We start from the raw sequence: 16,002 nt of genomic DNA, 5'->3' as shown, positions 1-16,002 counted from the left end.
ATTACGGCTGGCCACCAGCCTCAGAAAATATTGGCAAGTTCAGTAAATGGATCTATTTACAGGCTGCCAAGGAGTATCTCCAGGGGCTTCGGCCAGCAAGGACTGCCTGGACCCCCCCAGCCCAGCGGGGGGACAAGCCCTGCTTCCGCAGACATCGCGGCTTCTCTGTGGGTGTCCCCAGGTCCCCCCGGTCCAGAACTGTCCCCGCCACCCCAGCCCAGACACACGTAAGCACTGAAGCCAGCAGCCCAGCCTTGTAATATTTAAAACAATTTTATTCATGAAAATATGCTGTACAATGCACTATACACAGTTCTTTACATTGCCACATACACAAACTCTAATAGCACAACCAAGAAAGTTACCATTGCCTACGATAGATGCGTGGTGAGAGATGACGCCTGTCAGAGACCCTCCCCCCCAGTCTGTACAGTTATAAATACGAGGGAAAGGACGGACCGAAGCCGCCGCATGAAGCAAACCGGTGGCCCCCCCAGCGTCCCCTCGGCGCCGGCTCCTGGCTCCGGGCAGGGCTGGGGCTCGGTGGGCGCAGGGCTGGGAGCAGCGGGCGCTGCCTGCCCCATGGGCTGTCCCGTGGGGCAGGGACGGGGCTTGGGGGACAGGAGGGGCTGCAGGGGGGGGCTGGAGCCGGGCGAGGTGGGAGGCGATGGGCTGGTGCTTGGGGAGCTGTTGGTGGAGGTTCCAGAGTGAAACCCAGCCCTGATTTCCACCCAGCAGCAGCGCAGGCAGCGGGGTGCTGGGCACATCCTGGCTCTCCCCATGAGCATCACCAGCTCCCCCCACGCCGTGGTCCGAGCACCCAGGTCCAGCCCATCCCCGTCCCCTCCACCCAGAGCCCCCCAGCTCCTGCCCACCCACCCCCCCCCCGGTTGCTTTTTGGGGGGCCCCCTCCCCGCCGCCCGCTGTCCCTCGCACCGCACCGCACGACGACTGTACACACGACGCTTACCAACACGACTCCACCGCACACACGACAACCCCACGGTCACGAACCACAAAGACAGCTTCGCAATGGGACCTGCCCCGGGGGTGCACGCCCGGGGCCACCGCGCCGCGGGGCAGGGGGAGGCGAGCGGGGCTGGGGCTGGGGGGCTCTTCTCTTCCTGCTGGTGTGGAGGGGGGTCCCTGGGCACGGGCACCCCCGTCTGCAATCATCCGCGTGCCGGGTGCTGGTGAGCTGCTGGGTGTGCCCATCATGCAGACACCCCCCCCCCCATTTCTCCCCTGCTCGGGGGGCACACGGGGCAGGACCCCCGCTCTCTCCCATGGCAGCCGCAGTGCCTTCCCTGCCTCTCCTCGCCAGCTCCTTCACACCCCCCTGCAGAGCTGGGGGGCCGGGTACTAAATAGCCATTTGCAATCGCAATCGGTTTCCGATGATTTAAATACGCCTGAAACAAGAGGTGGTGTATAAAACGAATGATCCTGACCCAAAGAATAATTCTTTTTAAAAAAGCATTCAAGAAAGATTATATATAATAGAATATATTAAATTCTGTACATGATCAAATAATGTAAACATAATTAATTAACCTGTAAGAATGTCTTTAGAGACTATGCCCGCCGTGTGCCCAGGGCGGAGGTGAGCGGTGGCACGTGGGGCTCCCCTGGCACGCTCTGCCACAGACCCGGGGCCAGGAGAGGAGCAGGGGGCGCCCACCCACGGGTCCCCCTGCCCCAGCTCCGAGCATCCACGCTGTCCCTGCGGCTCGGTGGGACCCAGCACTGGCACCGCGCTGGGAAGGGAAGAGCCGGGCTGGGAAAACGCGCTGGTTCCGCACAGCAGCCCGCGCTGCTTCCCAAGGGCAGGGCGCACAAGAGAGCCTGCAGTGCCCAGGAGGAAGACAGATCCCATGGCCAGAGCAGCGGCTCCCACCGCCCTCTGCACCCAGCCCCTCTGCTCTGGACCATGCTCCTGCCTGGCTGCCCCCCTCCAGAAACCCCACTGTGCCCGGGCTCAGCAGGGCAGGACACAGCGGTCCAAGGGCTCAGCCCTACTCCCTTCGAGCTGTGGTCCCTGTCCCCACCGAGCACCAGCCCCTGGCAGACTGGTGCACCGGAGCTGACTTCTTGCTGACTCCTCTCTCTGGCCCCTCTGCCCAGACCAGCTCTCCACCAGCGAGCCCCTGGGACAGGAGCTCCTCCTGAAGCCAGTAACGACCCCAGGAGCTCCTGTCCCAGCCGTGAGCCCCATGGCACCTCCCTGAGCTCTGCGACCATGTGGGTCACCCTGGCCTGGGAACCTGGGGAGGTGAGGGCGGGGTGGGCACTGCTTTCCCTCTCTCACAGACAGACAGAAACACAGCCAGGGTGACCCACACCACAGCCCCCCGCTTCTGCCTGCGGCCCTGGCATCCAACACCACGGCCGAGCCAAGCCGGGATGTGCAATGGGCGCAGCCCCCGCTGAGCAGGCGCTGCCCCTGGCCTCTCTCCTCTCCCTAAGCTCGACCCTTCCTTCCAATGCAATAACTCAATGGCAAAAGAGTGCATGAAATCAAATAAATACGCCCCCCTCCCCGACCCTGTGACTCCCCCTGGCCTGCGCTGGCACAGGGCACGCGGCTAGCAGCACGTCCTCTGGCACGGCCACCGTGGCACAGCCCACGGCAGTGACCTCGGATCTGCAGCACAGCCACGGCCCTGCAGCGTGACCACGGCCCTGCAGCGTGACCGTGGCCCTGCAGCGTGACCTCTGGCTTGCACAGGGCGCATGTGCTGCTGCAGCTTGCACACCCTTCCCTCCATCACCAGCCCTTCCTGTTGCTTGGTAGCCAAACCTTCCAGAAGCGCAGCAGCGGAGGGGGCCTGGGCGCACGGGTTGCTCTCAGGTCCCCAGCAGGGTTTTGGGGGTGATGAACTCCCTGGCCCGGGGCAGGCTCCCTTCTCGTGACACTTCTACTTGGAGGACTCGCTTGCTAAGGCGGCTCTGAGGAAAGGGTCCCCTCTGGAACATGCCACGCACAGAGCTGGCCCCTGCACCACCAGCTGTCCCTGCTCCACCACCCAGCCCCAGGACCTCCAGCACAGGGCCGAGCCAAGCCGGCACTGGCGCTGGGACCCCCTGGAGAGGGCTTCCCCCCCTGCTCCCCTGCCCCCCCTGGGACCGCCTGGCTCCGCCGCTCCTGCCTGCCCCGTGTCCCCTGGCGCCGCCGTGCCCGTCTGGGGCCGGCCCCCGCCCCGTCTCAACGTTTGACCCTAGGGTTTGTGTTTCATCGCAAGTTTGACCCGATGGCTCTAGCCCATCTGAACAAATAAAGGCAGAAGAGAAAGGAAAAAAAAAAGTTTGTCTCGGCGTTCCCCTCGCGACGTCTCGGTGGCGGGCACCCGGGCGGGCGTCACCCGGGCACCCAGCTCTGGTTCGTGGGCTGCGGGCCCCCGGGCAGCGCGGGCACGTTGAGCGCGTTCTGCGGCGGAAGCGCCGAGTCGAAGTTGAAGTCCATCTCGTCGCTGTCCATGAAGTCATTCAGGATGATGGACTCCACGTCACACTCCAGGCTCCCGTTGAACATGTCCAGGTCCAGGTCTGCTGGGAACCTGTCTTGGCCCAACACCGGGGGGTGGACGGCCCCCGGGTAGGGGCCCTGCAGCGAATCCAGCAAGCTCATGTGTGCCCCTTGGTTAGTAGCGTAGGAATGCAGGTGCCCGTGGTGCGGCATGGCCGTCATGCTGCACGTGTCACTGGGCAGGCTCATAAGGCTGACAGGATTGGCTAAGGCACTGGTGTTGACCGCAGGGTGGTGGCTGGCTGGTGACGGGTGGTACAAAGCGCTGCTCTTCATGAGCGAGGCCGAGTGGGCCGGGTAGGAGGACAAGCCCTGCTCCCCGCCGCTGCACAGCAGCGGGGTCTGTCTGTGGCCACGGGCCGGCACCATGGGGCCGGCCTGCGGCATGGGGAGGTCCCCCGGGACCATGCTCTCCTTGTGCGTGTAGGAGATGGAGGAGAGCAGGTCCTGCAGCGAGGCGTTCCTGTAGGAGCTGACGGGCGAGAAGGTGGCCTGCTTGTTCTCCTGGATGGTCTGCATGGGCAGGCGGCGCATGAGGCTCATGGCCGGCTGGCTGTAGATGGTCCCGCAGTACGTGTTGGTGGCAGCCCCCATGCTGGAGCACTTGGAGTTGAAGGTGAAGCTGGAGCTCCGCTGCCGCAGGGCGGCTGGGGGCAGCTGCTGCGAAGGGCTCATGCTGTAACCGTCCTGCAGGTCCTCCAGCAAGCTCTCCCCGAGGCTCTCGTTCAGGCTGATGGTGCCGGTCAGGTCGGTCAGCCGGGGCAGCTCCACGGAGCAGCGGGCGCTCAGGGAAGGAGACATGGTGCTGGAGGGGCTGGGGTACATCAGCGGGGAGGACGGCGTGCCATCGTCCTCCTCCAGCTCGTCGGGCTCGTGGTTGGACATGATGGGCGAGAGGCGCCCGCTCAGCGTGCTGGCCGAGGAGTTGGCCCGCGTCCTGAAGTCCGCCCAGGCGTCGTACTCGTCGCTGGCGTGGGACGCGGGGCTCTCCGACCACTTGGCCTGCTGGGCGGACGGGCTGTCCTCGCCGCGCTCCTGCGTCACCTGCAGCTGCTTCTTCTTGCTGGCCTTCCCCTTGATGCGCAGGAACTTGCTGTTGTTGTCCATCGAGACCGCCCGCCGCCGGGGCGTCTTCCCCGTCTTGCCGCCCTCAGGGTTCAGCATCCACCAGGAGCTCTTGCCCGTGCCCTCGTTCTGCACGCGGATGAAGCGGGTGTGCAGGGAGAGGTTGTGCCGGATGGAGTTCTGCAGGGACAACAAGCAGAGGGGGCGGTCAGGCATGGCTGGGGACAAGGGAAGGTGTGGGGGGGGACATGGGCTCCATCCCCTGGGGCTGTCTGGGCCAGAGGGGCAGAGGCAGCTGCAGCAGGGGCAGATTCAGGCCCCGCACTGCACCAAAGCCAGTGAGGTCTGCACGGGGATCCCACTTTTCTCAGTCCCTCCCGTCCCCACCACCCACGTGCCCAGCGGCGCTCCCAGCCCACGGGGAGCAGCAGCAGCAGCTGCCTGCTGCCCCCAGCGCCACGCACCCCGCAGCCTCACCAGCTCCATCAGCAGAGGGACACCCTCCACCCGCACGCCCTTGGGTGCCAGCCCCCTGCACCCTGCCCGAGCCCGCTCCCAGCAGTGAGCTCCAAGAGGCGGCGGTGCCACAGCACGGGGCTCTGCGAGCCCAGCTTCATCCCCCCGGGGCTGCCGGGGAGCGCTGTCCCCGGGCACCGCACCCTCTGCCCGCATCCGCCACCCCTGGGGGTCGGGTGGTGCTGGGGAGCTGCCTTCCCAGTGCCGGGCAGGGGAGCAGAGGGGCCGAGGACAAGCGCTGATCTTGGCGGCTCCCGGGGGGCCGCTGCAGCTCCCTGCCTTCCCCAGGAGGACAGAGGGATGCAGGGGGGGAAGGAACCAGGGTGCTGGGGAGAAAGTTTGGTGCCGTCGCCAGCGTACAGTGGAATACTAATGAAGAGGCGAGTGAGCTCCAGCCTCATCTATCATATTATGTAATGGCTTACTTCTCTGCACTTCATTTATTTGGAGATTGCTCCCAGGCTGGCTCCTCGCCAGCAGCCACCAAATCCAAGTCTACAGAAATCAATCTCGCGCTGACTGATTAAGCCGTGTTTAGAACTAATTGCTCCTTCGTGTGTGGGGAGAATAAATTACGGGCTTTAATTTCACATCTTTAAAATGCAACTGCAGGTATGGGCTAGCCATTAACCCCTTCCTGCATGGCCCCACGCACAGCTGGGGAGGGGGCAGGCGGTGGCTGGGACAGCTCAGGGATGGGCTGGGACGCGGCGGTGGCTGCCCGCACCACCCACCGGCACCTCCAGCTGCAGCAAAGCGAGCGCGGCACGGAGAGCTCCCCCGGCCCCCACAACCCCTCCCTGGGGACACCTGATGGCCCAAGCCCCCCCCCCCCGTGTAACTGCTCCGCAGTGCAAACTGCAGGGGAACGAAGCGGAGCACGTGGCTGTCACCAGGTTTGCAGAGCCAGCAGCCAGCTCGGCCCCGCGGTGCCACCTTGCACTCATGTGTGGACACACGGGGACAGGGACACCCGAGGATGGGGACACCCGGGGACGGGGACATGGGAGCAGGTCCGGCTGGGTGCTCCCAGGGGTCCCAGCACGGCCCCACTCCCGCCCTGCCAGGCAGGTGATGCAGCATTCCTTGGCTGGGGGCAGCTGACCTGCATGGAGTGGGGACAGGGGACAATTTCTGGGGTCCTTGCCTTCACCTCAGCTGGCCACAGGGGACAATCGGCGCAGGGCCAGCCTCCTCCCCAGCTCCTGCCTGCCTCCTGCTCTCAGCTCGGGGCAGGACCCCCAGGGGCACCTGCACCACCCGTGCCCAGGCTGGCATCAGGCAGGGACCTGGCTGGAGGGAGGAGGCTGGCGTGGGGAGAGGAGGCGAGGCTGCTGCCTCTTCTGCAGCAGAGCTTCATTAGGAGCCAAAAGACAGCAGCAATTAAGCACGAGGTGCGGCGAGGCGGCTCTTTCCTCATTAGCACCCCGACGCACCGGGCTCTGGGTGCAGGGCGCAGGGCAGGGGCAGGCGGGAGCTGATTAGCGGCGGCGGGCAGGGAGCTGCTGCACCCACGGGCAGGGAGCTGCTGCACCCACGGGCAGGGAGCTGCTGCACCCTCCCCGCTGCCCCCGCCACCCCACGGCCACCCATGGCCCCCAGCCCCAGGCCTGATCGCCTGCCCCGACACGTGGGGCTCAGCGGGGCAGGGACGTGCAGGGGACATCGCCGCCTGCAGGGCCGGCAGCCTTCCCGCCAGCACCTGCCTGGGGCGTGCCGTGGCTCTGGCAGGTTTTGGCAGGGTGCAGGGGTGCATGCAGAGGCCAGTGCCATTCGCAGGGACCCCACCGTGCCCCCTGCACCGTGCTGCCCTGCTTTGTCCTGCAGTCCTGCATCACCTCTCTGCCCAGCCTGCGCCCCCTCCCTGGCCCACATGTGCCAACTGCACCCCTGCACATCCAACACCCCATGCCCCTCACCAAGGCTCAGCATCCTGCCACCCCACAGCCCCAAGGTGGAGGGCAAGGACCCACCCCCCAGCCCCACGACGGACAGCAGGGACCCCCACACAGCCCCACGGTGGACGACAGGGACCCCCCATCTCCAAAGCTCATCCACGGCATGCCAGGGCTCCCCCCTGCCGCGGCAGCCCCCCACCATCTCGGGCAGCTGCCCAGAGGGGCAGGAGGTGCCCTGGGCTGTGCACCTCGCTGCCCAAACGCTGCAGGCAGCCCCAAGCCCTGTGCACCCCGGGGGGGCGATGCCGGGGGCTTCCCCAGCGCCGCAGAGCCCCGAGCCCGGCTGCCGTGGATGCTCCCTGCGCCCTGGTCGGGGGGCTTGGGGGGGGGGGCGCTCTCTTGGAGCATCCTCGCCCCCTTCTCCGCCGAGCTTCATTGTCAGGGGAACAGGCAGTGTGAAATCGGTCTGATTAGCAATTAGTCCCATTGTAAAAGGATTAGCCGGACCCCATTGTTTGGGTGAGTGACTCGACTGGCAATTTGCATCTGGCAGCGCTGGGAGCGTTTTCCCCGCGTCCTTTTGACCGGCCAGGGGCTGCCCGGGGGGGGCTGTGCCCGGCACAACCCGGGGGGCTGGGGGGGACCTGGGGGAGATGCCCTTCGCAAGGGCCCCCAGTACCCAGCTCCTCCCCACACCCCTGTGCCCGCCCTGCGTCCCTTCCAGCCTTGGGGGGCTGCAGGCTTTGGGGTGCGGGGGGGTGCGGTGGGGGGCTGACATCCCATAGGGGTGCACGGGGCATGGCACGAGCACAACCCAAACAAGATTGGGAATGCACAAGGCCTGTCTGGGGCACAGGGCAGGCACTGCCAGGCAGGGCCCATAGTGCCGAGGGTGCCACCCCGTGCCCCGGCCCCGGGGTGAGCCGCTGGAAGCCAGCGATCAGCACCTGGGAAACCCAGCGGAGATTTCGGCTGCGTTGCGGCACCCTGAGCCATGCCACGGCCGTGCCAAGCCCCTGGCAAGGGCTGGATCCGATGTCATTTGGGGAGCCCACCCTGCAGGGCCCCAACTCGCTGACCCCCTGCTCCTCCCCACCCTGCCCCATCCCCGCCTCCACCTGCCCGCAGCACACAGCTCTGGGGCACTTTCCACCCTGGAGAGGTTGGCAGCGGGCATCCAGGGGCCTCTCTGGAGCCACCTGCGAGTTTCTCTGCACCAAGAGCTTGGGAGAACTGGGGCTCATCTGCGACGTGCTCACCTGCCCTGTCCCTGCCACGTTGCCTGCTCCTGCGTGCTGTCCCCAGCACTGTCCCTTGGCCTGCCACCCTTCCACCCATCACCCGGGGACATTCTGAGCAAAACCTCAGAAGCCCAACACCACAAAACCCCCAAATCCAGCCCTGCCCTGCATGTCCTGCACCCTCCTGTGGCCCCACAGCCTGGCCACATCAGCCCTGGCTGCAGCTGCAGCCCACTAATGAGCCCAGTGCCTGGCGGGGCCCCGCACGCAGGCTAACGGGAGGAAGCGGTGTAGGGCCACTAACGAGCACTCTGCCGCCCGCTCTCCGGCAGCATGAGTGTGGCTCTGGGGGTTAATTGATGCTTATTTACTCCTCGCACACAAAAATTGCCAGTATTGGAGGAAATATTTGCGGGGGCAGAGGCTGCCGACAGCCCTGATGGTGCCCTGTCCCGGGGGGATGCCACGCAGGGCTGACAGAGGGGTGACGCTGCCCCAGCGCGGGCACAGCCCCTGCGCTCAGCCCACCAGCCCTGGCACCGCCGCGGCGCATCCCGCGCGTGGCCCACGCCTGCCTGGCGAGCAGATGGCAGCGGCACGGTGCGGCAGCGCCGCGTGCCAGGGGGTGGCAGCGCCCCCGGCACCTCCCGCCACCGAGCCCTGCCAGGTGCCCGCAGGGAGCGGGGACACCACTCCTGTCACCACCACGGGGGGGGGAACCCGAACTTTGCCCCCTGCCCAAGCTGCCAGCAGCACCGGTGGCAGGAGGGAGGCAGGAGCGGGGCGAGGTGAGGCGGAGAAGGGGGCAGCTGGGGTGGGGATGCTCACGGGGGTTCGTGCCCCCAGTGCCACCGCAACCAACTCCTTGCAGGAGGCGGGGAGCCCAGTGCAGGCTTGCCCTCACCAGCCCGGGCACAGGCACTGCTCCCTTCTTCCCTAATGAATTTTCCAGCCTCTGCCCCGTTCCCCCAGTGCCCACCTGCTGGGAGCTGGCAGCCCCCCGGCGGGAGGGACGTGGCGTGGCTCCACGTGCTCCGTGCTGCCCCATAGCAGCCGGTGCTACTGCCCCATGGCACCCCCGCCTGCTGCCCCATAGCCACCCTGCCAGCCCCCGATGCTGCCCCACAGCACCTCAAGCTGTGCCCCACAGCTGTCTCTGCAGCACCCCACGGCCACCCCCCGCCATGCCCCACAACGCCCCCACGGGGACCCAGCGCCCTCCCCAGCCCGTCCTTCCCCCGAGCTCCTCTCCTGCAGCCGGGCAGGGCAGGGGGGACCCGGGGGGGCCTGGTGCCCCCGGGAAGGGCACTGGGGGGGCAGAGCGAGGCCGCCAGCCTCCCCGGGGAGCCCCACACCACACAGGGGCAGCCGCCCGCCACGGGGGTCTCGCCGGCGGCTGCCGAGCAGAGGCGAGCGCATTCGGGTCAGCGCACCGGCTGAGCAGAGCTGGGCTGACGGCTGCTAATTGAGCCAGGCGCCCATTGGAGCCGTGACGGGCCGCGGCCCTCCCGAGCCCTCCGTCGCAGGTGGCTGGCACGCGAGGAGGCCGGCGGCAGCCTGGAGGCTGTGAGCGCGGCCGGCGCTGGGCCTCGCCTGCCTCCTGACACGTTACGGCCAGCGCAAGGCCGCCAGACGAAGCCCGGCCGGCATCTCGTTAGGGGCTGCTAATCACCCCTGCGGGGGGCAGAGGGGCTCAGGGGGCCCCACGCGGGCAGGGGGCAGGTCGGCCTCTGCCGGCCTCGTCCTCGGGAGGCTCCTCGCGGCGGCAGCGGTGGCAGCCGGGGAGGCAGGCGCGGGGCGGCCGCGCATCCCTCTCCCGGCCCTGGTTACCGCCGCTGCCAAACCGCTGGTTGCTACGAGGTGTGCGGTGGGAGTGTGTCCGTCGCCATGGCAGCCGATTTATTTTATTTCAGCCAGCTGCCGTCGCTCCGTGCCCCCTCCAAAAAACATCCTCCCCGTGCCCCCGCCTCGCCCCCAGCGCTGAGAGCCCCCCACGGTGGGACGGCCTCTCCCCGCGGCCCCTCGGCACAAGCACAGCACCGGCATCCTCCCCGGTCGGGGACGAGGCTCGGGGGACGAGGCCGGGCGATGGGGACAGTGCCAGGTGATGCTGGAGGCAGCGCCCGGGTGCCCAAACGTGGGGCTGGGGGTGCCTGGGGATGGGTGCAGGGGGGTCCTGGGGCTGGCGGCGCTGCCCAGGAGCTGCCCAGGGCTGGGACAGGGAGGACCCGGCCTCGGCCAAGGCAGGTGTGGAGGAGGCTGAGCCCACGCTGGCTGCCACCCAAAGGGTCCGAGCAAGGGGGTGACCCCCCCCCAGGGCAGCTCCTGCAGCCCACCCCAGGGTGTGCTCCATTACTCCCTTGGCCAACGCCTGGGGCTTCTCCCAGAACAGAACCAAAACCACCAGGGCCTCACCAGGGCCACCTCCTCCTCCAGCCACAGCCTCTCCCAGGTGTGTTGAGGCCAGGAGGGGCCAAAATACCCCCCCGGTGCTGCTGGGACCACCCCCACACTGCCGGGCTCTGCTGCGGTGCACGCTGCAGGAGCAACCTGCACCACCACCACCCTGCGCTGCTGCGCTGCCTCCGATCCCCGAGCACCTCGGGGCCTCCCCACACAGTCCCCGAGGGCTCGTTAGATCACCGCAGGACAGGCTTGGATAACGAACATGATGCTCACCTCCCAGGGCAGCTGGCGCAAGGCTGGGTCCCCCGGCTGGGTCGCTGAGCCCCAGCTGTGGGTCCGAGCCTGCAGGATGCAGCCCGGTGCCAGCCTCCAGCCCACACCGATCCCATGTCCCTGCCCCATAGCGCAGAGCCAAGGGAGGGAAGGGGCCAGGCAGGGTGCCGGGGGGGGCGTGGGGCAGCTGAGCCCCAGCCATGAGCTGCTGCTGCCTGCCCCTGCCACGTGCTGGGACCTGGCGGCGGGGCCCAGCCCGTGCCAGAGCCCGCTGCTTGCCCGTGCTTCTGATGTGCCCCGGTCCCACGGTGATGCCGTGGGGTGGGCAGCAGCAGGGGTGGCTGCAGGTGATGGGGTGGGCACGGGGTCAGGCCACGCTCCCTTTGCAGCCCCCTGGCAGCGCTGCTCACACAGCCCCACACGCGGCACCGAGCCAGCCCCAGAGCAAACCACGTCCTCCGCCGGCGCCCCACAACTTCCACGCGCTGGGAAATCCCACCAGCACCGCTCCCCGAGGGACCCAACACACAGAGCCGTGCTTTCACCCCGCAACAAGACTCCCCAGAGCTGGAGAAGCCCCGGTGCCTCCCTCTGGGGTCCCAAGGGCGCCGGGACCACCAGGGATGCCGGGCACGGCGCCTGCCTCCCGCTGGAGGCTCCCAGCCCTCAGGGGCTGCCACGTCCCCGCCAGCGCCCCAGCCCCGGCCTGCCCGGACCCCTCCATCGCACCACACCGGCTGGGACGCCTTGGAAAGACCCTCTCCACCATCAGCCACTTATCCAGTAATACTCTAATTACACCCCAGAGTTGGCCACCAAAATAGCTGCAGTAAATCACACGGAGCTGCCATGTAATTTTTGCATGAAATTACAGTATTTTTTCCCCTGGGTTCAATTTCCTCCACACCAAGTTCTTACCGCAGCCAAATAATTAAAGCAGCCATGCTCCCTTTTCCTCGGGTACCGTTTCAACTCCCCGCTGGCTGCTCCCCCCAGCCAGGTACCAGGGCACAGCTGGCTGGGGAAGGAGCTGCAAAACCCCACAAAAAAAAACGTCTTGGGGTTCTCCCAAGGGAACCACAGGACCCAGCCATGCGGTGTTCCTGCTTTCTGGGCTCTGATCTACGCCGGAGCTGGACTGTGCCCAAAAGCGGCCCAGGAAGCTGGGCAGGGGGCCATGCACCGGGGCACACAAATCCCCGAGCACCCACAGGAGGGATCGGCCCTGCTCTGGATCTGCCCGGCCTCACCATGGCCCCCTGGCCCCCTGAGACCCCCGTGGTGGGGATGCTCGGAGCAGCAGCAAGTCCTTGCTCCTGTGGAACCAAACCCTTCTCCATCGAAATGTCCTCCTGCTCCATCCCTGATGTCCTCCCTGCACCAATCCCAACGTCCTGCTCCAACCCCGATGTCCTCCTTGCTGCACCCCAAATACCCTGCTCCACCCCCGTGTCTTCCTGCACCATCCCTGACGTCCTGCTCCTGGAGGCGAGGGGATGGTTTGGCCGTGCCAGCAGGGATTGCCGGCAAGCTGGGAGCACTGGGAGCACTGGGAGCACCATCACGGTCAGACTGCAGCAGGCAGGGACCAGGCAGGTGGCCGGGACCGCAGGGACATCGCTGCCTCGGATCCCTCCTGGTGAAGCACGTTCTGTGCCCCAGCCTTATTCCTGTTAAAACGGCCTGGCTGTCGAAGAGCCCAGAGCAGGAGTCAGTGTGGGGCTGAGCCCACAGGTGGGCAGGGGCGGGCTGGGGATGCCTTTGGGTTGGAGGAGCGAACGTTTGGCACGGGGCCTGGCTGCACCAAGTCCCAGTTTGAGAAATGTCTGTGAAAATCACGCGCAGCTCCCAGCCAGTGGCGGTGCCGGGTCCCCCCTGCTCTGTCCCCGCCGCTCCCCTCCTGTCCCCGCTCCCTGCCCAGCTCCACACACGTCGCAGCCCCGGCACCCTGCGGGCTGGCTGCGGCCACAGCCGGTGACAGGGCCCCAGAAAAGAGTGGCAGAAAAGCTGGAGGCAAAATGTCCCCGCTGCAGGCAGCACCCCCAGCCCCGTTTCCCCCCACCTGCACCAGCCGGACCACTCACCAGCCCTGCCAGCCAGCCCCATGCACACACCAGCACACGCAGCACCGCAGACACCCACCGCCAAAGACCACACGAACTGACGTCCCCCCAGCCCCCCTTATTTCCCTTTCTCCCATCGCCACCCCCAGTGCACGGGACCTGGGGGGCACAACGCCCCGTGCCACCGACAGAGCCCACCCGGGACGGGCAGAACGGGGGAGGCAAAGCCGGCACGGGTGAGCTGCCACCGAGCACGGTGCCGCGGGGACCCGAGGGACATCGAGCGTCTCCCAGCCCCTGCTGGGAGAGGGGGCGACAGCGGGGGGGTACCAGAGCCCCCTTGCCGCGAGCATCCCGCCGGGCCCAGACAGGCGACACGCTTGGTGGGTCAATGTCACCTCGGCGGGTCAGGGTCACCACAGGACCGTGGGGCGCTGGGGATGCTGCGGCCCCGCCAGCCCTGGGCAGGAGGGAGGCCGCCCCCAGTGCCGGGGATGTCACCGACCTGCAGCGGGACGTCACCGCCTCACCCCACGCACGTGTGCCCCTGGTGAGACCCCCACGTGGCACACACCCCCCCCCGCACCCCCTCCCCACCCGGCCCCCCTCGCCCACGTGCGCGTGCACCGGCAGCCGGCGCTGCGGTGACTCAGCTGCCCCGCCGGCAGCAGCTTGCCTTGCACCTGCTAATTGCGGCCCCCCCGCCGCCCCCGCAGCTCCTCGCGCCGGGGTCTCGCCAGCCCGAGCTTACTCACGGTGGGGGGGGGGCTCCCCCATGCACATCAGCTGCCAAGCCCGGGGCGGGCGGGGGGCTCACGGCCCCCCTGTGTCCCCATGAGAGCGGGGACCTGTGCCATTTATTGTGCAGGCGCCCCGCATAAGTGGGGGGCAGCACCGCAGGCTCCAGTTTCCTCCCAGTACAACCAGCCTGGGGCTCTGGGCGGGGGTGCCACTGAGGATGGAGGCCCCCCAGTGCCCTCCCCAAGGCTGCTGCTCCAGACGTGGCTGCAAGCAGGCGCACACCAGTGATCACAAAAAGGAATTGCCATTGACCCAGACCCCTTTTTTCAGCCTCTTTTGGCTTTTCTCCATTTGGGAACACCGACCCCACAAGCCCAGCGGTGCCGGGGCGTGACATGGGGTGGGACATGGGGTGGGACATGGGGTGGGACACGGGGTGGGACACGGGGTGGGCACCACGTCCCTGAGCCGCCTCTCCCCTTCCACCTCCAAGCACGAGGCAGAGCCTCTGCCGGGGGCACATGCCTCATCCTCCCCCTGGGTCCCAAAAACACAACCCCGGGACCTGCCAGCCTGTCCCCACCACGTGGCCACGGCCACCCACGGCCCCCACGGCCATAGCCCGGGCACGGCCCTCGCCCCTCGGCCCTCGCCCTGCTTTGGGGCGGCCGTGCCGGGTGCTCCCCGCGCCGCCCGCCCGGCTGCGGATGCTGGGTTACCCGGGCAACGGCTGATGACATCGCGGGATGCAGGGGAACTCTGCTCGAGGTGCTCGGGATGCCATCGCTGTTGCCAGGGAAACGGCGGGGCCGGCGACATCCCGCAGGTACCTGAGGGTGGCAGGGGGGTCCCCCTGCACGAAGCCCCCCAGCACCAGCGCGTCCCGCAGAGCCCGCCCGGGGGCTTTGCTCCCTCCCAGCACCCCCCACTGGACTCAGAAGTGCCAGGAACACCCCCAGATTTCCCCGGATGCCCCGAACTTTCCCAGCTGTAAACTCCAGCTGCGTGTCCCTGGTGGGGACATGCCATCCCCCCAGGGAGGGTGTCACCCCCCCAGGTGCTACAGGGAGACAAGAAATCCACGGGGGATTCTCTGGGCTGCCACAAAGGGACACAGCAAAGCAGAAGGGGCAGGGGAAGAGGTGTGCACAGCCCCTGCTCCCCCAGCGGAGCCCCCCAAATTCCCCTCCGGGGTGAACCAGCAACATCAGCAGCGCGAGCAGGATGCGGACACACCTGGGCAGGCGGCAGCACCCCCGCGGGATGCTGCAGAGCAACAGGAACACAACAATCCCCCTCCTGCCGCTCCCGCGGGAGCTCGGCAGCGCTACCTGCCACGGCAAGAATTGCATCAGCCGGAGCCCGCCCCAGCCGCCGGCCCTGCCCCAGCCCCACGGGGCCGCCCCGAGCCCCGCGGGTGCTGCAGTGGGGCCGGGTCCCCCTCGCCCAGGGCACCTGGAGGAGCCGGCGCCCTCGGGGCTGTTCCCGGTGCAGACGGGGCTCTGCAGGGCACAGCACCCCAAAAACCTGCCCGGCCTCTGTTTGGCACAGCCCGCCCGTGAACCAGCACCAGGGGTGACAAAACGCCTGGCAAAGGGACAGGAGGAACCAGAACGGGGCCACGAGGGGCACGCAGCCCCTGGGGTGCAGGGAGAGGCAGAACCACGCGGGTTTCAGCTCCACCAGCCCTCGTGGTCGCTGATTTGGGCTGCACGGAGGGGTGGGAGCGGGGCGAGCGCTGCAATAGGGCTGGGGGGGAGCTGTGGGGCCTGGGCTGGAGCTGGGGGGTGCAGGCGGGGGGCTGGAGAGGGGAGGGCAGTGGGGAGGCGGAAGATGAGGCTGGGATAAGGGGGGAAGCCCTGGGAACCCCCCAGCACTGCGGGGAGGCAGCTACCACCAGGGCAATGCCACCCGCTTGCTCCTGCCCGGTGCACACCAGGGGCTGGCCGGGGGGGACACGGGGACCTCGACCCCGGGGGGCTGGGGTGGAGCCCGGTGACATCCAGGCAGCTCCCGGGGGACCTGGCAGCCCTTCAGTCGGGCTCCATCCCCGCGGGGGCCCCCACCCGCTCCCACGCGCTGCCGGCCTCCCGGCTGCGTGACACCGAGCTCTAATTGAATTAGACGCTGCTGCCTGGGCAGAGCAGCCTGCAAACCATCCTCGAATTCCTGGGCACGGCGCCCGCTCGCTGTCTGCGAGCCACCCCCCCCCCCTCCCCCTGCAGTGACCCAGAAGCGAGGAGCCTGCGGCCCCCCCAGCGCGGGCGGGAGAAG

At 67.7% G+C, this 16,002-nt stretch overlaps 1 protein-coding gene across 1 annotated transcript in view; it reads right to left on the bottom strand.

The window, feature by feature from the left end:
* Positions 1–257: 257 nt before the first annotated feature.
* The window catches only part of FOXO6 (forkhead box O6), a 30,575-nt gene continuing 14,830 nt past the window's right edge, over positions 258–16,002 (bottom strand). Inside the window, exon 3 of the mRNA XM_035345694.1 lies at positions 258–4,770. Coding sequence (XP_035201585.1) covers positions 3,358–4,770 — 1,413 coding nt within the window. The 3' untranslated portion in view covers positions 258–3,357. The remainder of the gene's footprint in view (positions 4,771–16,002) is intronic.

This window comes from Oxyura jamaicensis, chromosome 23, assembly GCF_011077185.1.
Source record: "Oxyura jamaicensis isolate SHBP4307 breed ruddy duck chromosome 23, BPBGC_Ojam_1.0, whole genome shotgun sequence".
Lineage (NCBI taxonomy): Eukaryota > Metazoa > Chordata > Aves > Anseriformes > Anatidae > Oxyura > Oxyura jamaicensis.
Note: the sequence above shows the minus strand (reverse complement) of the source record. Positions and strands in the feature narration are given on the sequence as shown.